At 32.1% G+C, this 23598-nt stretch overlaps 1 protein-coding gene across 1 annotated transcript; it reads right to left on the bottom strand.

The window, feature by feature from the left end:
• Positions 1-912: 912 nt before the first annotated feature.
• Positions 913-22940, bottom strand: LOC148608517 (THO complex subunit 5 homolog). The gene is made up of 17 exons (XM_088543471.1): positions 22781-22940; positions 20421-20567; positions 19787-19900; positions 17538-17635; positions 17248-17326; positions 16298-16368; positions 15921-16035; positions 14978-15110; positions 14340-14423; positions 13553-13596; positions 12641-12740; positions 11471-11582; positions 10831-10932; positions 9971-10368; positions 2493-2608; positions 1859-2046; positions 913-1152 (listed from the first exon to the last, which is right to left on the bottom strand). Exons 1-17 carry the CDS (start codon positions 22886-22888, stop codon positions 1089-1091), a joined length of 2073 nt encoding a protein of 690 aa, XP_088399597.1. The 5' UTR covers positions 22889-22940; the 3' UTR covers positions 913-1088.
• Between the last annotated feature and the right edge of the window lie 658 nt (positions 22941-23598).

Genomic DNA, 23598 nt, shown 5'->3' with positions numbered 1-23598 from the left:
ACGGATCCTGGTCCCAGTTTTTGCTGGAGTCTGGGTTGGTATAAGGGATCCTGCTCCCAGTTTTTGGTGGAGTCTGGGTTTGTATAAGGGATCCTGGTCTCCCAGTTTTTGATGGAGTCTGGGTTGATATAAGGGATCCTGGTCTCCCAGTTTTTAGTGGATTTTGGGTTGCTTGTTTGATTTTGTTGCTTTGTATTGTTTTGGTTATTTTATGTTCTTTGTTGTGTTTGTCTGTTTTCCATGTCTGGTCTTTGTCCTTGGATTACATTCTTTTGACTTTCGCTATAATCCTGGTTCCCTCGCTCTTGCTAATCTTTAATTAAAAAAATTGCACATACAGCTGTTGAAGGAAACTACTTTTTTCCAGAGGGGAACTAAGGTAAGAATCAGATTTAAGCTTGTCATCTGGGAAGTAAGTGTCTTGGTTTTCTTCTAATAGATGTAGTGTTGATAGCACCTTTTTCAGATTTCCTTCAACCTTGCAAGACATTGTAGTAACCATAAAAGCCTGGATGAGATTGATTTTTTAATATTTGGAATGTGGTTTTTACATGAAATGGCATTTGATTTTTAACGTAACGAACAAAGAGTAGAGTAGCTACACAGTGTTTGTGAATTACACATTGGTACACAGTGATCACTTAATCTTGTGTTATGTTACAGAGAAGATATCAATAGCAGTGATTTACTATTTATGTCCTGTGTAAAAAATTTCAATAATTCACATTGAAATAAATATGGTAATTTCACTTTCCAACTTTCTCCTGTCAAAAAGTCACACCAAAATCAATCCCTGTTCACAAAATATTGTAAAATTTATGTTGGGGGGAAAAAAACAAAAAATGGAGGGAAATGGATAATCCATTGGTTATCGTGAATAACCAAAATATAATCACTCATACCAAGAACACATTAAGATATGAAATGATTTTATTCATGCCATTACAACTATCTGATAATGTTAAAACCACACAATAATGTACCATACTTAACAATCATATATCTACAACATAGTTAGTATGGTGGTGACACATCATTTTTAAGTGGTAAAAATGTTGACATTTACAGTTTCTAATGATCATTTCTGTTTATCGATGAGAAAATATTCCAACTTCTGGACAGAATCTGTATGGCTTGGTTCTGTTTGGACCTCTGAAATGAAAGGAAAGAGTGCATAAAACGGTTATAACAAAATTACCAAAGTCTAAAAGTAGGGAGATATTAGAAGACAATAACAGTGCATTGACTTAACATAAAACTGACACATAGATGAGGCTTAGAACTGCAGGAAAATGCAAAGCTGTGCCAATGATTTTCAACAGTTTGAGCCGAATTTGCATATCGATAGTTCTTTGATGTTGTTGTCTTTATACTTTTATACTACAACAAAATTTTAAACGAAAATTTTATGTTTTAATAAAGAAAAAATGTTTTTTTATTCAAAGCTGATGACATTCTTGCAACTTCAAAACATTGTTACATCACAACAGAAAGTCAGAATATATATTTGGTCAGTGACTGCATATACCATGTAAATATATGGTCAATGCATTTTGACTGCTCAAATAGAACAATTTCAGTAAAAAGTGTATCAACTAGCAAATTCAAGAATAAAATGGAAGAATGAAATTATCCATTACGTTCCTGGTACAGGCATTTCAAGGTCAAATGGTGGGTTTAATGTATTTATATTGTAAAAAGGAGTTAAAAATGTGTCACGACTTGGGTTTTTACTGGGATCAAAGAAGGGGTGAAACAAACACATTTGCAAAAAAATGAGGAAGGCATGGGCCAAATAAGAATTCTGTGAGAATTTACAGATAATGGCAATAAGTGTAGGCAATAAGCTATTACCAACCTATTAAGTCTGGCATATACTTTCTCTTTAGATATCTCCTTTGGTCCCTCCTCGGCACTCTGTGTTTCCGTTTCTAAATATACATCAAAACACATCATCAGTCGCTGAAGCTGATTAGTCAGTATCTGATCATGTGACTTCCCAATAATCATTTCTTTGTAATGAACATTCACTTCTTCTTCCATGTCCTGAAACAAATAAAAGTTAATAATAAAGCATAAATGTTATCCACAGTTGTTATACATGTATATACTAGTAGTATGCTGATAGTTGGAATCGTTCATCTATTGGTGATAAAATTGGGAAAGGACTACTTGGTCCACAGTTCTATCATCAATTTCCAATTTTGGACAGGCATTTAAATTATATTTTGCAAAAAATCTGGACAGCAATAAGGTTCTCCATTTCAACTGTAATTTCAAGTTTTTAATTTGCAAATTTCAACATTCTTATGGTTTCTAGTGGCTACTTCGGACAGCCTGTATCACAAAAACCATATTAGACATATAAAGTACTTAATTTACAATGTTCACAGATCAAATGTAGTTTCTTCCTCAAAGATTAATCTTTTACTGAGTGGGAAGTGAATCTCAAAAACTACACTCAACTATATATGTTATTTACATGTAGTTACCTGTATATTAATATCATTCAGTGTTGTTCGTTCTGTCTGCCATTGTAAACTGACAATAACCAAAGGTGCTACAGCAGGGTAATCTGGAGTCACTACAATCTGGGCAGTCAGCTTAGCTAATAGTAGAAAATTACAATAGGACACATGTAATCAAATTTGAAATTTTCTTAAGACTTTTTTTTTCTAAAGATCCAAGATTAGAAAAGTTTTAACCCTCATTACCATCAAATAATTACAATAATAAGTTTAATATATTTCCAGGTCATCATTTAGTTTACAGTCGAACCTTGATGTGTCGAACTCAGATTACTCAAAATCTCGGATAACTCGAACTAATTACGAAGTCCCAGCAAAACTCCCCTAACTCCAATACAATTTTACCTTGAATGACTTGCCCCGTGCAGGTCCAGGTGTTAAAAGAATAGGCCTGCAGCAGCGCTAAGCTTGTCGTAAAAGGCGACTAAATAGTGCTCAGAACCCTAGCCGGGGGCTAGGGCACTCTGCCCACAGAGCAATTGGGATGTGTGCCCCAGGTGGTGGAATGGGGTACCCCTGGCATGTTACATGCTGGGGTTGTCAGGCTATAATACAGAAAACCTGACCGCAAACCATAGTGGTGCACCATGTTGGGAAAGATGCCACATTCCTCGCACGTTAAAGAACCCTACTGTGGTATTCTCCCGGAGTAGGAACCATGGGGCTCCGCCACAGGAGGCTAGATTGCCCAACTCTGTCCACCTCTCCCTATTTCCAGTGGCAATCAAAATTTGTCGACCCCATTGTCCTTGTGTCCCATCCTTTTTTCATTTCATCATCATTTCATGTTCATATTATCATCAGTTTCATGCTCGTCATCTGAATATAGCTGAAATATTGCTGCTCGGACGTTAAATCCCAACAAACAAACAAACAAACAACAACCTCGGATGACTCAAACTCGGATGAATCGAAACCTCAGATAATTCGAGGTAATCATGCAGTCCCCTCGATAACCCTGATGTCTCCAAGACAACTAATTAGTCAGAAAACTGATTGGTTTATTACAAACCATGATTGGATAGTGTTTTAACAACGATTAGAAGGATTAAGATGGCCGCTGAGCAGTTAACACACTAAAATTCTGCTCCTCAATTTTTGCAAAATTCTGTGTTAATAATGTGTGATATGACTTAAAAGTTATACCTTCAGATGGGATTTTACTTGGGAATTCCAATAGTGTCATTTTCTGGAGACAAATTTAAATGGAAAATGAGGAAAATAGACATTTAGTGCATATTTTGCAGTGTTCTATTATAAACAAAGGATTATTTCACTATACAAGGATTATTTCAACACACTATTATGGCCTCAGGACTTTCTAACAACTCTACAAAACAGAAACTTAAGGGCAAAACAGAGGGCAAAGGAAAAACTGTTCAACAATTGCTTGCAGCCAAAGTAGATAAACCTGTAAGTAATCCATCTAAGAGAACTTTTTCTGAAGTGTCATCTGATTCAAATACTAGCCTTGATATATCTAGGATTTTTTAATAATATTATGTCAATTATTGAAGATTTTGGAAATGAAAATTATGTGATTTGTGGTGATTTTTAATCTTGTTTTGAATCCAACTATTGATTGTTTTAACTATTTACATATTAATAATCCAAATGCTAGAATGAAGGTTTTAGAAATTATAGATCAGTGGAATCTTGTAGATCCATTCAGGGAGATATATCCAAATATGAGACGTTATACTTGGAGAAAAAGAACTCCTTTAAAGCAATCTAGGTTAGATTTCTTTTTGATACCAGATTCTATGCTTATACATTTAAAAACATGTAAAATTGAACCAAGCTATAGGTCTGATCACTCAATGGTTACTTTAGAATTAGAATTTAATCCTTATGTGAGAGGTAAAGGCCTATGGAAGTTCAACAACTCCTTATTATACCACTCAGAATATATTAATTGTGTTAAAGAAAAAATTATGGATGTCAAAAAACAGTATTGTGCTCCAGTATATAATATGGAAAATTTACATATGATAGAGGATGAAAATATACAGTTGACAATTAATAGTAAGCTATTTTTAGAAACCTTATTATTTGAAATAAGAGGTAAAACTATCTCTTATGCTAGTTATAAGAAAAAACAAAAGAATAATTTAGAATCTGAACTTTTAAAAGAAATTGAAAATCTGGAGTCACAATCAATTATTAATTTTTTAGAGTTAGATAATAAAAAGACTGAATTGGAAGCTCTGAGGAAAGAAAAAATGAAAGGTAAATTAATTAGATCAAGGGCTAAATGGATAGAAGAAGGGGAAAAACCAACAAAGTATTTTTGTGGACGAGTCTAGAAATTTTGCTAATTAGATTATACCTAAAATAGAAAAGGAAGATGGTACTATTGTAACAGATCAATTTGATATACTGACAGAAACAAAAAATTTTTATACAGAATTATATCGTTCTCGAGATGATCCGTTGAATACTTATAACCTAACTGATCTTGAAAATGATCTACAGAATTTGAGTTTCAATAGATTATCTGAGGATGAAAAGAATTCTTTAGAAGGGGAGATAACTATCACAGAAGCCAGTGAGGTTTTGAAAAATATGAAGAATGACAAATCACCTGGCTCTGATGGTTTTTCTACAGAATTCTTTAAATTTTTCTGGAGAGACTTACATGTTTAGGTTTTAAATTCACTAAATTATGGGGCAATGATGGGAGAGTTATCAGTTACACAGAAACAAGGTATTATTACTTGTCTTCCTAAAGACAATAAGCCAAGACACTTTTTAAAGAACTGGCGTCCTATTTCTCTACTAAATACAGTATATAAAATTGGTTCTGGGGTTATTGCTAGAAGAATTAGAAAAGTTTTAGTCAAATTTATAGACTTAGATCAAACTGGGTTTATAAATAGTCGGTTTATAGGAGATAATATCAGATTGATTTATGATATTTTGCAATATACCGAAGAAAAAGATATACCTGGTTTGTTATTGTTAATAGATTTTGAGAAAGCGTTTGACTCTGTGTCATGGAGCTTTCTATTAAATGTTTTGAGTTTCTTTAATTTTGGAGACTCTATTATACACTGGGTCAAAGTATTTTACAAAAACATTAACTCTGCCGTTATACAGTGTGGGCACTTATCTGATTTTTTTCAAATCGGTCGAGGATGTAGACAGGGGGATCCTTTGTCTCCCTACCTCTTCATTCTGTGTGCAGAAATACTTGCTATCAGAATTCGGGGTAACAAAAATATTTCTGGTATTCAGGTTTTTGAAGTAGATCATAAACTGTCTCAATATGCCGATGACACATCATTGATATTGGACGGATTTGAGAAATCTTTAAATGCAACTATGCAAGAGCTAGATTGGTATGCAAACATATCTGGGCTTAAAATTAATTTTAATAAAACCCAGGTTATTTGGATGGGCAGCAAAAAGTATAGCCAAGATGTGCTTTGCCCTGAAAGACATTTGTCTTGGGGAGCAACAACTTTCAAATTACTAAGTGTATATTTTGATGTTAATCTTGTTAATATGATAGATATGAACTATGATGAAAAGTTGGTTAAGATTAAAAGTCTAATTAACACATGGTCGAAGAGAAATTTGACTGTCATTGGTAAAATATCAGTTGTTAAAACTCTGATATTACCAATTCTTAACCATCTTATATTAACATTACCACGTCCAAAAAGTGTGGTCATAAATAAAATACATGGCCTTATTTACTCGTATATTTGGAATTCACCTACAGGCAGGGTAAAAAAGGAGATTTTACAAAAAAATCATGCTGAAGGTGGACTGAAAGTGATAAATATTGCATGTTTTATGGATGCTTTAAAATCCACCTGGGTTAGAAAAGTTTTCAATTCTGAGAGTAAATGGCTTAATATATTATATTCTATTGTTGATAGAGAAAAACTTTTAAAATGTGGGAATGGATATGCAGTGTCAGTAAAATGTAAAAATATGTTTTGGAAAGATGTATTTAATGCTTGGAACAGTATTATTGAAAAAGATAAAGATAATAGCTGGAAATTTTTTGTTACTAGTCCCTTGTGGTGGAATAAAAACATTATTGTTGGTAATAAACCTGTATTTTATGAGGATTTTTTTCAAAAAGGTATTATGTTTGTAAATGATATTTTGAAAGAAGATGGATGCTTTTTGTCTAATTTAGAAGTTCAGCAGAAATTTGCTATTAATATTGATACTATGAAGTATAATAGTTTAATATCTGCACTAAGACAGACAAAGAGATCTTTTGTGTACAATGATAATAATGTTGTATGTCCATTCTGTCCGAATTATATTAAATTGTTTATGAAGAGTAAAAAAGGCACAAAAGATATGTATTCAGTGTTGATAAAAAATAATTGTGTGTCTTGTGGACAACAAAAATGGGGGGACATATTGGATATTAATGATCAAGAATGGAAGGATATTTTTAAACTTCCATTTTTAGTGACAAAAAACACTAAACTCCAATGGTTACAATTTAGAATAAATCATTACATAATTGCAACAAATAAATATCTTTTTAGAATACAAATTACAGATACTGCAAATTGTACTTTTTGTGATGAAGAGGTTAGAACATTTAGAACATTTATTTTGGAACTGTGAAAAAGTTCAGAATTTTATCCTGGAAATTGATTTTTGGCTTATATCGAATGATATCAGCATCCCCTTTACTGAAAAGAATTTTTTGTTAGGAGATACCTCTAGAAGCAGAAGAAGTCTGGTTTTTAATCTTTTCTTTCTCAAAATTAAACAAATCATATACAATTGTAAATATTTTAGAGAACAGTTATCTTTACAAGCATTTAAAAACATTGTCAAAGATTTATATAACATAGACAAATCTATTGCTGTCAGAAATAACAAACTAGAGCAATTTAATGAATTGTGGAATATTTTCACTGTTATATTATGAAAACTTATTTATATATACTTAGATTTCATTCTAAATGATGAAACAATAAATAACATATGTACAATGGCCAACAGATAGATTAAGAAATTTAGCAGGGAAACAAAAAAATTTTTTTTTTTATTATTAAATTTTTTAATTTTGTCCCAAATCCTAATTATCTATTTTTTTTCCCATTAAACAAACTGCTTTCAAATCTGTATATTTGTTAATAAATTACATTTTTACTGCTCTAGATTTATCTATCTGTGGTTTTTTTCTTTGATATTCTGTTGTGATGTGTGTAAATATTATTATTGAAAATCATGTATGTACTAACAAATACTAACATCTGTATATATTTCGATATTATTGCTACTAACGTTAATGAACCGGGATAAGGTACTGGTACTCGATGTTTTCAAACTAACAAATGTACAGTTTTCAATAAAATAGATAATATATAAACAAAAAAAAAAAAAAAAAAAACAACGATTAGCCTGGTCTTTAAAATTAATTTGTTGACACACCTTATGGCTCGATTTGTGTATTTAATTAATTTAAAATTGCACCTGTAGTGAAAAGAAACAAATTTTATTAATTACACGTCAGAATTGACACTAAGAGTGATAGTGGATATTTCTACCACAACACTACTAAGAGTGATATTGGATAGTCCTACCACAACACTTGTTACTCCTGTAGTGGTATTAATTCAATGTGGATCCTGAAAAATTCAAAAGATCTTTTGGAGACAATCAGTTCAAGACTATTATCTGAATATAATAGCATTAAAACCTATTATTTTTCGACACTGTATACTTCTATTCCCCATACTCAGTTAAAATCCCGACTTAAAAACATTATACATCGTTGTTTTTCCAAAAAAGATGGTACACCTAGATACAAATATATAGTTCTTGGTAGAGATTCCTCATACTTTGTAAGAAATAATTCCAAATCATCTTCCAAATATACAGAGGAAGATGTTTACAAAATGCTGGAATTCTTAATCGACAACATATTTGTCCAGTGTGGTGTACGTGTTTTTCAACAAACGGTCGGCATTCCAATGGGAACAAATTGTGCTCCTTTACTAGCTGACCTATTCCTTCACTCTTATGAGGCTGACTTTATAGCTGATCTGATCAGAAAGAAAGAATATTGTTTGGCTAGATCCTTCAATCTCAGTTTCCGCTATATAGATGACGTGTTATCTTTAAACAATCCTAATTTCGCGGATTTGATACATCGCATCTACCCAAAAGAACTTGAGATAAAAGATACTACAGACACTGTGAAGTCAGCCTCATATCTTGACCTACACTTAGAAATCGATGGTAAAGGAAAACTACTGACCAAACTTTACGACAAATGTGATGACTTTTCATTCAGAATTGTCAACTTTCCTTTTCATCTGTGGCAACATCCCTTCGGCTCCTGCGTATGGAGTGTTCATATCACAACTCATATGTTATGCCAGAGCTTGCCGAAACTACACAGACTTTTCGTATCGCGCTAGAACTCTAACAAATAGGCTTCTGGAACAGGGTTATGTTGCTACAAGATTGAAGTCATCACTGCAGAAGTTTTATGGTAGTTTTATTACCCTACCGGTGCACCTGGTCCATGCTCCCAGTTTTTAGTGGAGTCCGAGTTGCTCATTTACTTTTGTTACTTTGTATGTATGATTTTAGTTACTTTATGTTCTTTGTTGTGTATGTCTGTTTTCCATGTCTGGTCTTTGTCCCTGGATTACATTCTTTTGATTACCACTATAACCTTGGTTCCCTTGATGACTCTTCTACATTTTGATAATTAAAAAAAAAAAACCAGATGAATTGTAATGGTATCTGACTATTAAGTGAAACATCAAACAGACGATAGTAAGTGTATTTCAACGACTACATTCATTTCGCAAGTGAATTTGAAATTTTATCATAATAATGTAGAGCACATGGTTTGACAATACTCCTAATTGTGAGTCAGACAAAGCAGCATGTTACAAACTATGACGCTTTCGATGTAGAAAAAATAAAACGGTAATTTCACTAAGGCACTCTGTGCCATTCAGTATTTCAAACATGATATACTACATACAAAAAAATATCTTCCGATATGAAACACAAGACATTACGAAGAACCGTGTAAAGTGAAGTACATGTACATGTACCAGCACAACAAATGACGCAAATGCAGAAACAATCATTGACAAAACCACTAGTATTTCTGGTTTATCCTCGACTTCGGATTACTAGAACCTCGAATAACTCGAACATTTTTTGCACTTTGACTGTATAAGTATGATATTGATATAGGAGACTACCAATTCAGAATAGTTATAGAGCCTGAGATTACTAAAACCAGTAATATTATGTAATATTATTGTAATACGTTTATAGCTTAAGTTTTCATATTTTATTATTAAGGACTTTTATAAGATATTATTATATGCACTTTAGCCTACTAACAAAAAAATATACAAAGAAATATAGTATGAAAGAATCAGTAACTATTAAACCCCCAAGCAATTATTGTTAGTACATGTATATCTTACCAGAACCCCTCTCTAAAATTGCTGTAAAGAATATATCTGACTCCTTAGCCATCCCATTCTCAATGACATCACCAGAGTGCCCTAGTGCACAAAAGTCACTGTATGTTGAACGTTTCCATGACGATAACTTGGCAACAATTTTAGTAGGAAACAATGACATAGCCTCTGGTGCCAATGGTACAATTCCCCTCTCCAGGGATGACAACTGTTTCAGGAGAGAAAGTCTTGACTTGATCCTTCTCCTCAACAGTTTGATTGTCTCTTGCATGTTCTCCATACTGACATTGGAATCTGCAACCTTAGAACTTTTGTTGTTTAGGAACTGTAACCCTGACAACCACTGTGCCCACAGATATGGTCGACCTATATCTTTGATGTACTGATTAAAATCTCCCAACCTGTAAGTTAAGTTATTGTTGTGTTATTACTGGCATTTGTATGTAAAAATAAAATGGGTTTTCCAAGAATTTAAAATTATAACTTCACTTCTTACAAGTGGTAAAAATTTTGTCTACGGACTTAGTTATCTGTATAAAATTTGAAACAAATAATTAATGTGGATCTTAATTTTCTTTAAACTAAATTCTATACATAACTTGTATTTTGGAATAGTTATTTAATAGAACAGTTTTTCAGTGGATGTTTCCTAATAACAAGTAATTGATTTATGTTACTTTACTAAAAGTGAAGTTGTGGTCCAATTTAATTTTTAAAACCAAAATTTAATTTAATATTTTTGGTTTTTAACTTCCCCTGCATTTTTTCAAGATTATGATGTACACAACAATGCAGGCTCCTTAGTTAATAAAAATGGCTTGAAGTGTTATCTGAAATGTCATAACAAGTCTCATAAGCCTTACCCTAATCTTCTAAGTTCATATTGGTTGGCAGCATTAGGTGAATTATTGCCAGTATCTTCTGGGTAAATCTCATTCAGTAGAAGGTCTGGGGAGAGTAGATCTCTGTAAAATAAACCATAATACATTACAATGTATCAATCAAACATTGTTTGGGAAAACAGACAAAATTTTAAATATCTACTTGGTAACAAGTATACTACTGTGAAAGTACTTCATGGATTAGGGAAGAAACACAAGTTCCTGGATACTTGAAGTCATGGTTTTCATTGGGAACCAAATTTTGTTGTTTGGCCTACCCACGAAAACCACGAAAATTGATACCCCACCGACAATAGTACTTTCACAGACAAAAAAGATTAATAGAATTTTATAGTGCACATGTAAATCATTTCTTACATGTATTTGAGAATTATGAGCATTCACAAACTGATAGTGACTACAATAAAGTAGGTGTTCTACAAGTGAAATAATCTCTTCTTTACATTGAGTGATGTCAATAAATGGAGGATTCTTAATGAAACTCGAACAGATTTGCTTTTCGGGTCTAAAAAATTGGAATAGGTTCAAAGTTTCAATTCAGACATTTCGAAAGTCAATTTAGACTTGTGACAGCCTTGCCAATGTTGAAGTCAAAACCAACCCTCCTGATATACATGATGGTGGTGAATCTGTTCCGGTCTTTAGCTGTATCCCAACAGTTACAATCTCTAATGTGACTAAATACCAAAAGGTCAACTGTAAACAGGTACCATCTAAAAAATATTTTTTAAAAAATCAGTTAAATAAATTAGTAATTACACTATCTCAATTATATGAATTTCACAAATAGATATCTAAACAGACACCCTCTATCCTAAAAACTTTGTTTTTTTTAAGTACGTAACTAAAAACAGTGACAATGGAATAGAGACTTTATATTGCTGTTTTTTTTTACTAGTCATTTTCATTGTAAATATAACAGAGTAAGTGAACATTTGAATGAATTACACTTTTATTACTTGACTTTTAACAAATTGGTGAATGTTTTTCCAGTATAAATCAGAATATCCCTTAATGCTTGATCACAATGTAGATATAACATTTTAAATTTGTTGGACATTTTTTCAATGATTCTTTACACATGGTATAATCTCTAGACATTATATTGGACTTAGATGAAGTTGCTAGAAAGTGGAAGCCTATGATAAAGTTTTGAGGGGAGTGAATATAATAGTGTATGTACATGTAGGTATATTACAGCCATGACTTTGCTCACTGAAGTAGGAAATGGTGGGAAATAGGAATTAGGGTGTTAAGGTCTAGAAAAATACAGCCTACTCAGACAAAAATCTGTAAGTTTTGATACTGAAATTTCAGATAAAAAAGTAGGAATTCCTATTTAAATAGGAATAAAATCATGTGTGAATTATTCATTGTAATTAATATTGGTGACCAGTTGAAAAGAGATCATCATTCTACTTTTCCAGGGCCTTCTGTCTTTCTCTGAAACACCTGAACAAGCGAAGACATTGAAAAAAAAATAGATGCTTAACTCAATAAGAATTGTGCACTTTATATTCTTCCTAAAGATTGTGGCAATCCATTTACAAAACACTATTTTAGAACTTACAGTGAATATAATGATGTTCATTGGATGGAGATGGTTACTCTCTTGATTGACAATCCATTGATGAACTTCCTTGGGTTTTATATCAGTTATTCAAGATTTCAAATATTTTCAAAATTTTGCTCCTTACTTTTTTCACACATATAAAACAAAGTTTTTTTTGTATAATCATTAACCATGTATAAGTGATCCTTTGTAACTAACCTTTGCTTTTGATTTTTAGTACAACAGACAGAGGGTGCTTCATCAGAACTTTATTTCTTCTCTCTATCTTCCCTGAGTCCACAGTCTTCCTTCTTCTTTTCTGTATAAAATATATTCCATCAGAACTGAGTTTTAGTTACAATAATATTTCATTAAGTTAAGTTGTGGTTAGTACATGTAAAATCAAAGTGCTGATAGCACTGTTTTTTTTATTCTTGTGAAAATTTAAAAAACTACATGATGTTAAATAAAATTGTGATCAAACATTTGCCATGTAAATATTATTAAGAACAGTCTTATAACATAAACTGAAAGTCAATCCATACTACTGATCGAACTTCACACACAAAATTTAGTTCCATTTCACCTTTTTCCACAATTTTAAATCTACCAAAAAGCCGGGATTAAATATAACTTGTTTTATTAGTCCCAGCAAAAAGTTAACATGCATTCATATTCAAAAACTATATTAACAGAGTATCTATCCTACATTTTAATTATACTTAAAATATTGTGTAGTGTTCAAAAGAAGTAGGGAAGTTCCAGTGATTGGCCCATGACATAAGGTATTTTGATCCTGAAGGATCAAAAACCCAAAAAGAAAATGTATTTATAAACACTATTATGTGTACCACAGTGTTTGCTATCAAATAGTCTTATTCCTATTTTTCTTCATTACTGCCATGTAATGACAATTTCATCCAACAGACTAAAACTCAATTTTTTACACATGGTCAAAAGGGTTATTAGGAAGGTAAGTCCCATAATCTAAGTTGATAAATAGTGAAACAGGTAGGTGCTGTGAAACCTTGACACACATGAGGCTCAAATCTATAGCCATGTTGCATTCATAATTGGAAGTATAGGACCGTAAATACACAGCCATCCAGTATTCCTCAAAAAAAAACTTACCGATTGTTTCTTTTCCTGTTCTTCTTGATCACTATCACTGTCCTCTGTAACATTTTTTAATACAAATTAGACCACTCAATATGAATTGTTTGGTCTTTTTTTCAGAGTTTACAAACAAGTAATCAGTTTGGCATAAAATTTGAGTATTGCAAAAAATCTCAATTCATTTTTAGTTAATTTAATTTCAACATTGTAATAAACTCCTCACGGCTTGTTTGTTATGATGTTAAAATTAAATATCTTGAGTTTAATAATGTGATATTCAACTTTCACTCATTCTGAAACCTATAATTCTCAAATGAAAATTCATCCTTAAATATATGTATGTGATGTCAAATCTACATTTGTACATCTGGCAAAAATATATTAACTATTAGGCCCTCATGCAAGTCATGCATCATCAAGTTCCATTCAAAACATCAAATCATCAAAAGGAAAGATAAGACATTAGGATATCTTTTTAAAAAAATCATACCCATTGTATGCTGGGTGTTAAAGTACATGTTTCCCCGAGAATCATACAGATCAATTTATAACCAGTTAATATTGTTTCAACTTTCCTTGCCACTTTACTTGACATAAAACATAGAATCACCACTCTCTGCAGGATTCATAGATTAAACAGTACTTAAATATTGACGCACCTACAGTGGCAGATCCTGAGATTCACCTAAGAGGGAGGCAACTAGGGAGCCCCCCAGCCCCGCCTCCAATACTTGGTAAAAACATTACATTTTAAAGCATGCATTTACACATAAAAATTTGAGATTTTCATGAATTGCCTTACCAACATCAGCCAACATTTGAGGTGTTCTCTTCAGAGATCTAGCTGCCTCGATGTCTCCTTCTATCTTCACTTCTAATTTCTTGTCTGTAAAATACATGTTATACAGTTATAATATTAGAAGTTCGATCAGAAACAAATTGTAGAAAACAGAAAGGGATATATTTGGAAAAGGTTGTCCTTGGAATGCAACCATATTAATACAAATGGAGTTCTTCTATTTTACATTTTTTCTGGTGGTAATGACTCTCTCTGTCTTATATATGTAAATATTATCAATAGATTGAGCGAACTTCTCAAGCATACAGAAAAAAGAATAGAAATAAGCAATGACAACATTTCAATGAATTAAGGATAAATGATGTATGTGAGTAACATATTTAACTTAAAGCATATACAAATATCACATTCATCAGGATATAGATGGGGTCTTCCCTGGGAAATTGAAAACATTCTATAGATAATTGATTCATAGAGAATTAATCAGTGGGTAAATTGCCCAAAAAGAAGCTTAAATCTCTGCAACAGTTGCCCATTTAACAACCTAAAGAAGTACATCTGGTGATTGTCATATAATCAAGGGATCGCCAACTCTACCCCTGAACATATTCATTGCATGGGCTGTAATCAAATATACAAACCACAAGCCTGTCTGTAGGCATCTGTCTGCATGTATAGTACATAAAGAGGATGTGGGAGATGTCCAGCTATCTGATGCTGTTCCCTGATCTGGTCAAATGGCATACCTAGGTACTCCTGTACTGGCTTGGTAGACTGAAACAGAAAATACCAATTACATAACTGACAATTATCCAATCTGATCAAATGACAAACCATGACAGATCTGCACAAGCATGGTGGTCTACAGCAGAAAATATCAAGCTATAAAATCAAGTACACATAATACCTCGGTCTCTCTTGTATGGTAAAATAACATAATACTTCGGTCTATCTGGTATGGTAAAATAACATAATACTTCGGTCTATCTGGTATGGTAAAATAACATAATACTTCGGTCTATCTTGTATGGTAAAATAACATAATACTTCGGTCTATCTTGTATGGTAAAATAACATAATACTTCGGTCTATCTGGTATGGTAAAATAACATAACACCCTTGCATTGTTTTAATTGACTGTAGTACAATGATGAGCCAAAATGAAGAGAGGTGTTTATTTTTGGGATCATGTCCTAAACAAGTAGATTAATTCAAACAGAAAATTATGGAGAACAAGTTCAACCATGTGATATTTTAATAAATACAGCCAAGCAATACTTTAGGGACAACCCAGACTTTGGAAGAAGCACAACCACTTCTAAACTCGCATTTAAAAGAAAAAAATCAAAGTAAGACGACACATGCCCTAGTCAACAACTCAACATAAACATCAGAGACATCACATGCAATAGCAACATATACATTGGTCATCATCATCTAATGGCATTTCTTACTTAACAGTGCTGGCTGAAGTGAGAAAAGAGCTTCTGTGATCTATCAATTTATTGCTATTTGAGACATTTTCATTGGAATACAGGTTTTTTCCCCAGTATCATAGAAACCTTAAGCTAATGCTTAACATACCTCCAATATAGAATTGAGTTTAGGTTGTAAGTTTTCCAGATACTCTTGTTGTGTTTTAATCTCTTTATCTAAATGATCCTTGTTGGTCTCTGATTCTTTTAACTTCTGAGCTAACCTAAGTAACAGATAATAGCATTTTCATTCAAATATTTTCTATTGTCAAGGTAACTTCAACTGTCATTTATATCAACAGATCTTAAATTCAGGTTCTTCTCAAATCTACTCTTTGTAGAAACAGATTGATCAATATTTGAGAAATAGATTGTTTTTAAAATATCCTAAATTTTGTTTTATTGATGAAGCCTTCGAATTGCACAATTGACTGAAAAAGGGGTAAAATAAATATTTTAGGGGAAACAAAAAACATGTGTACTTACATTTTCCTTTGTTCTAACTCCCAATCTAACCTTGCCAACCTCAGCTGATGTGGATCTTTCTTATTTGTTTCCTGTAAATATAAGTATATAACATATATACATGTATTGCTTGTAAAGTATACTTTTATTTTTTGGTTGTCAAATATACTTTTCATATTCTTTTTCATTTATTAAACAGAAAATTGCTTTAAAATACAGAATGTTTTTCTTTACACACCAGTACAATATCATCTAAAATTAAAATCATCCAAGAACTTTGTGTTTCAAAATATCATATTTTCCTCCCAAAGACTACATGAAGAGGTCTTTTGAAATAGGTTAAAAGATCACAAAAATTGTTTATACATCACATCTTTTATTGTAGAATGCTTCAGCACCAATGTAAGATTTTGAAGTTCTGGCAAATTTTTCACTACACTGAAAACTTGTATCTGTAAATATGATTAAGGCTCTTATGTTCATGGGTATCAATTTTTACATTCAATTTTGTAAATTTCGGGAGGCTTTTTAATGTATTTGAATGGAACAGCTTGGTTTTCAACAAAAAAATTTAAGAAATAGACAAAACTGGAAAACTCACTTGCTGATAGCCCCATAGGAACCCTACAAGTTGTTCAGATGGGAAAACAAAATAGGAAGTACAAAATGACAAAACCATGTGATACAGAATGTGTAAAAGTGAAAGTTTCATTGAATTCCATTTAGCAATTTTAGGGGAGATGATAACCTCCCCCCCCCCCACTATTGTCAACCAATGACAAAGTCCATGCTTAGGGTCAAGAACCCCCAAAAAATCATTCAGATATGGCATCCTGAGATAAAGAATGTGTGACAATTTATCAAATTCCATTAAGCATTTAATGACAGACTGACGGATGAACAGATGGACAAACAGCATGAGCACTAAATACATCCTACTATGGTATTAAAATATTCAGGATCATTCTTACCACTTTACTCAATATGTCACTTGGAGCATCATTCATGAAGTCTTCTACAGGGACTAGCTCTATTTCTTCATCCTTAGATCTACAGGTAATAATTAAAAGATGTGAGAGGTTTTAAAACTAAGTCAGGTATTCTTTAGAATGTAACATTGACATTTTTTTATGATTTTACCTATAATGAGGAATTTCTTAGATTCATGTGACATCTTCAAAAATAAATTTTGTCTATTTTTAGTATGTCAGCATAACTAGCAAAAAAGGAAGATGTATTAAATAGACATACTGTGACTTACTTAAATTCCAAACATTTAGTGATTTCTTTTTCCAGATGCATGGTTTCATACAATAGATTCTGTAACTGGAGATGGTACTGATCAATTCTCTGCTTTGCCTGAAATTTATAAAAAGAAACAAATGTGAACTAACACTTATTAAAATTTCCATATGTGATATGGATTACAGTGTGCCATGCACCATAGTCATATTTCTTCTTAAAATGGCAAATAGAGTGACTAATGCGCTGCTTCATGCGCACACATTAAGTTTCCATCATTAATGGTGGAGTGTTTTCCGTCACTTGTGACAGTTAAAAAGATATGAACATGTCTTTCAGAAAGATTTTTATTAGGTACAGGTGGGTATTTTGGTTGCCAATGTTTTCCAGGAGATTTGAGGAAGGGGAATGAAACAGTATTTTGTCACGATTTGATGAGATGCATATTTATATGATCATTGACACATCTGAAAGAAAGAACAATTAATATTGTTATCTTAAACAATTTAAATAACTCAACAATATTATAATAATGTGGACTGGAGGTCCCATTTAAAATTGAAAATTCCACCAATGAATTTTTTATAAGCTAGACCCAAAACAAAAGAAGTTACCTTTTTCAAAGCTAAAAGAAAATAAAAATGATGTTCACCAGAATCAAAGCGTAATTGTTAAAGAAATTGACCAGGCAGCTGAACATGATTCTGAAAATGTTGGCAAAGACCCTACTATTGAGAATACTGGTGGAGCCAAGTCATCTGGTCCTAAAGCCCCATCAAAAAATTTCCCCAAATAGCTTTACAAACTGCTGGTTATGAGCATGTACCCAGTCAGCAAAATCTAATTGTAACTAAACAAAGAAATATGCTTTCGCCTATCCTTTGTGATAAACTACTTATGGTCAAAGTATGGAGGTCTGCGGACTAGAATAGCACTAGATGAGTATAAAAACTCAAAAAAAACAGAAGAGGAAAGTGATTTGATGTGACAATTCATTGACATAGACATATGATACAATTACACACAATACTGTATAACAAACATGTCTACTCTTAATGAACAATAGATCTGCTGTGTAAATTATAGTTTGTTTATGCTACATTCAGTATTTAATATATAGGCCTAGCTGGTCTAGCTGGCCTTAGCTGCTATTCCAAATTTTGTGCCATGGTTTTTTTAGAATGGACCACTGAATTGAAAGTCCATCAAAATGAAGGGTAAGGGGGCCATAAGGCAAAAGAAGTATGTCCAGAAAATATCAAAATCAGCCCCAAAAACTAAAGTGTTTCTAATTAATTTTAAAACTGCATAATTCACTAGTTGAATATATTCTTTCATTAAAAACAAAGTTTCATTGCTATTCATGCATCTGTTGAACTAAACTTGTAGATGATAATAAAGTATTACTAGAAAATTTAGCTGAATTGTCTTAAAATAGCTTATTTCACGAGACATTTTTATGCAGAAAACATATAGCGCATCTGTCGAACTCTCTAATATTTATACAGCCTTCTGTACCATCACAACTCCTGAAAAAGATCTTATTGTTCATAGCTTGCACTCTATATTTTTGGATTAAAAAACTATGCCTAATCCTTTCATTTTTGTGAAAATTCATTGAAAACTGTGTAGAATTAGAGTTTTGTGCCCTCCTTGAAACTAAATTATGACACAACATCTTGTATTTTCTGTATATTAGTATTCAGATTGTATTTAAGCTTGAAAATAAGCAAATAGAAAATTTCAAATAGTAAGTTGAAACTTCTGCAAAACAGTAGGCCTGAAACTACACAGGCAAATATTTTTCGCGTGAAATTCATGTTAATCGAGCTTCACATAAAATTCATGTGAAATTCACATGATTTTTATGAGAAATTCACTAAACATGAATTTCATGTGAACATTTCGTGTGAATTTCACGTGAAGGCTCCATTCACCCGAATTTCACATGAACTGTCACTTAGTTCATTTGCTCAATTCAGGAGAAAATCATGTGAAATTCAGGTGAAAATCACATGAAATAATTTTGCCTGTGTAGTGTTGGTGAATCTACCCCTTTTAATCCCATTCACTGTTCCATTTGTTTTCAAGCCTTAAATAAATTCAGAAAAATAAGCTATTAAGAGCACATTGATAGAGTTTTTTTTTTTTTTTTTTCCCCCAAAAAAGTATATGCAAATAAGTAACATAACAAAGTGATTAAACTTTAGTTTCATTTTGAATGAAAGTTATTAAACCTTCAAGTTGTATACTATAACCAAACATTACCTCATTGGTAGCATCTCGAGCTTTCTTACATCTGATGTGAGACAATCTGTTCAACTTCTTCAGCAATACAAAATGTAATGCAGTTTCTCTCTTCTTTGTTTCTATAACTTCATTCTAAAAATAAACAAAATTTCAAAATTAATTCAATTTTCTCATGCAATTTTATTTATCTTCTCTTTATTTTTTTCAAATATTTCAAAAGCTACATTTAATTAATACCTTTTTTACTTCTTGGCATTCTGAAAATGATATTGACAAGAATAAGAACAGAATTATTTTGCAATAATATCATTAATAACAGGTGAAACATACGAAATTTTAATTTTGATCTCGTGAAACTAAATCTACTATGAGCAAGCTCACTGCCACCTCAAATGGACTGAAATGTTTCATGTTATATGCTTTAAGTTCCATTATCTCCCTTTGGACTCCTACCACAGTAAGTATGTTTTTTAATGCATATCTACATATAACACCCAACTTTCCTATAAAATTTCATCCATTTAGGAGAAGTTGTGCTAAAAAGAAATGTAGACTGACAAAGAGATGGATTGGGTGATTCCTACATATATATACCTGCAAACAAAGTTTGCAGGAGAATAAATGAGTACAACAATAGAGTATGTGTACATACACTCTGTTTCCCTCCTTTATTTTTGGCATCTTTAATGTCTTTAAAGCACTTCCTTATGTCTGACGTTGTTGACTTGAACAAACTCAGATCTTTTTGTGGATCTCTGTCCTCAACTTCTTTCTCTTCTGCATAGAACAATCGTACATCCTGAATAATAAAGGAAAGGCATATCAATCTTGTATGGTCAATCATTCTACATATTTTACTTAACAAGTGTAAGCTTGTACATGTGTCAATTGTTCCAGTTCAAAATTAGGTCTTGAAGTGCATTCTCTCCTTACTTTTTCCTAGTCATTGTTATATCTTGATTCTTGAATGATTCCATGTCAGCGAAAATTGTGCTGTAAAATTTTCCTCCATGGTTAAATTTATATTTGTAGGATACTCCACAAATATAAATTTAACCATGGAGGAAAATTTTACAGCACAATTTTCGCTGACATGGAATTATAGTAGATTTTATCCATCTAAAAATTACGAAGTTTGGAAAATGCCATTTTTAAGTTAAACGTGAGAATATTCATTGTATTTGAAGATTTTTTCCTGAAGAAAGTACAATGATAATTTAAATAACTACAAAAAATGGAAATTGTCAAAATCGGAAGTAAACATACAGTTTACAGAGGAACCATAACGGTAAATTCTGGAATTTAAAAAGCAGAAGAAAATCATGTGGGCTCATTTAACAGAGCAACATATCAGCAATCTATTAGACATTTTGTCTTATATTTTGGACATGAACATAGGAGAGGACGAAAAATCTGATGGTGGAAATAACTTGCCAGCGATAACTACTCCTTGCCCAAATGATTTCATGTTGATCCGCCCCCTAGTGGATTCGTCCCCAAGTGGATCCATCCTCTTTTTAAAAAAGCAGACCTGTCCCCAATCATACACTCAATACATTATGCATTAGGAATTTATACAATTAAATATTTAACATAAATATTGAAAATAAATGATCTTATCCTTTTCTATATGTCTTTTCTTAAATTTTACAATATAAATGAATAGATTATAGTTCATAAAATATTATAAATATAAGACCTAATTGAGTCTATTTTAGAGTAATTACATATGATTATTAAAAATGAAAAGTAATTAGTCAATTTAAGTTATTTTTTTTTTTGTTAATCATTAAAGGGCTATTGTTTTCTATTTACTTGTTTTTAATCAAGATGTTTACAAGTTCAATGCGGCATAAAAGCCTACCCATGCTAGATTTAACAAAATAATGAACATCAAACAGTAACTCAGCAAGAAAAACATTGTTTAATGTTCCACTTCTTTTTAAATAAAAGAGAATGGGAAACTTCTTGCTGCTTCAAATATTGCAATGGCGTATCCATGTGTGGTTTGAAACCATATAATTAACTGAGTTGACAGATCAACTTGGGGACGAAAAAACCTGGGGATGGATCAACTAGAGTTGGGTTAGGGTCAGAACAATGTGCCAAAGAAAAAGTTGGAGATTCAGCCGTACAGCGGAGTACCACCCTTCAACCACATATAACGACTTTCATGTCGTAATTGTGCACGTCTCACCTACCTATTTCAAATCCAGAATCCTTTTCCTGTATGCTGATAACATATTTGCCACAATAGTTCGATTTTTACAGAAAATTTGATCATTTTCCATAAGAGACCCTGTTTTGTTGACATTTTCAATAGCAATACATGTGAAGTGAGAGTAGGCGTGGCTTGTTATTTTTGATTTGGAATGGAGCAGAAACGATTTTTAAAACTGGAATCTAACAGAATATTTCAAAATTCCACTGAAAAATTACGTGTTCACTACCTTTCCGATCCAAAAGTAACAAGCTCCGCCTACTCTTTCTTTTGATTCAAAATGTCAACAAAACAGGGTCTCTTATGAAAAATGATCAAAACTTCAATGAAAAATGTAATTTTGTAGCAAACTATGTATCAGCATGCAGGAAAATGATCAAACTAGGTAGGTGTGACATGCACAATTTCAACTTGAAAGTTGTTACAAGCAGTTGAAGGGCGGTACTCCGTGGTACCTCTGAATCTCCAACTTTTTGTACACCACATCATTCTCACCCCAACCCAACATACCAATATCCAAATAAAAAAGATGAGGGTTGCAGGGTCAGAGGAAATTCGGACTAACCCAAATCATGCAATTGAATATAAGTAAGGCCTGGTTTCATTAAAATCAAAGTGACAAGTGTTTGGAATACGTTGATGCAGTGATCACAGGAGGGTTTATGACTTAATTCTTATCCATTTTTGGAATTCAGTATCCGAAGCTATTTTCTGATTTAGTCCGTTAGCTGCACACTGATCAATATGACAATAACACGAGATATTCCCAATAAATAAGTGAAGCTGATTACATTGCTTGCTGGCTTTGATCTCTTCGTATCACCGCCTCGAGTCGGGGAAGAGTCCTTCTTGAGGTTCCTTTTTCTTTTTCCGTCAACTTCTGATTCCTTGCTGGTCATTTTTTTCGTCAAAGTTTTTGATCGATGTTAATGTAAACGCTACCTCAGATGCATATTTGCCGTTGTTACAAACGCTTCGATGATGTACATAAAATTTTCAAAGTGGCGTTCGAAAAATACCTTAGATTATTTTGATATTTTTGAGTTGATTCCCTTTGTTCAAATTATCCACGACACTTTTTGATTTTCTCATTTTGATACAGAAAAAAGAAGCAAAAGGAGTAACAGCTTAATAACAAATCAAAAAAACAAAAAAACCAAGGATTTTATCTTAAATTTCAATTAGAAAATCCTTTAAAATAAAACACAAACAAACAAACAAAAAGCATTTTATTTCCAACTTTTGTTATTACGCTCAGGATAAAAAAGACTTTTTGACAAGTAAATATAATGAAATTAAAAAAAATAAAAAGGTGCAGTTTAATGTAATATTGTTGGTTATGGTATTTTTTTTACAAGGGTTTACATATATTATAAGATATTTGATTTCTCATGTATTTACTTTTTGAAAACTGTGGTACTACAAATTGTGCTTTGTTAAAATAAGAACCAAACCTAGAAGAAAAGATGGCATTTTTTTTTTTAAACGTCAACTACACCTTGATGGGCCACATAGCAGTTTCTAGTTTGTATGTTTCTTTCTTTATTTTTTAAAGATTTGAAAGGTTTATGTTGACAATAATTTTCATGATATTTTTTCTCTCTACCTA

The sequence above is a fragment of the Perna viridis genome, chromosome 9, assembly GCF_037379345.1.
Source record: "Perna viridis isolate PV_CMFRI_1.1 ecotype Kerala chromosome 9, ASM3737934v1, whole genome shotgun sequence".
NCBI lineage: Eukaryota > Metazoa > Mollusca > Bivalvia > Mytilida > Mytilidae > Perna > Perna viridis.
This window is presented reverse-complemented; position numbering and strand designations above follow the sequence as displayed.

What these genes read in the sequence shown, in the direction of transcription:
- LOC148608517 (XM_088543471.1), bottom strand. Translation starts at nt 22,888, where the DNA reads ATGACCAGCAAGGAATCAGAAGTTGACGGAAAAAGAAAAAGGAACCTC. An exon ending in TGCCTACAGACAGGCTTGTG is followed by an intron (nt 14,424 to 14,977) that starts GTTTGTATATTT and finishes TGTATTTTACAG; the next exon opens with ACAAGAAATTAGAAGTGAAG. An exon ending in TGAATGATATTAATATACAG is followed by an intron (nt 2,047 to 2,492) that starts GTAACTACATGT and finishes TATTTGTTTCAG; the next exon opens with GACATGGAAGAAGAAGTGAA.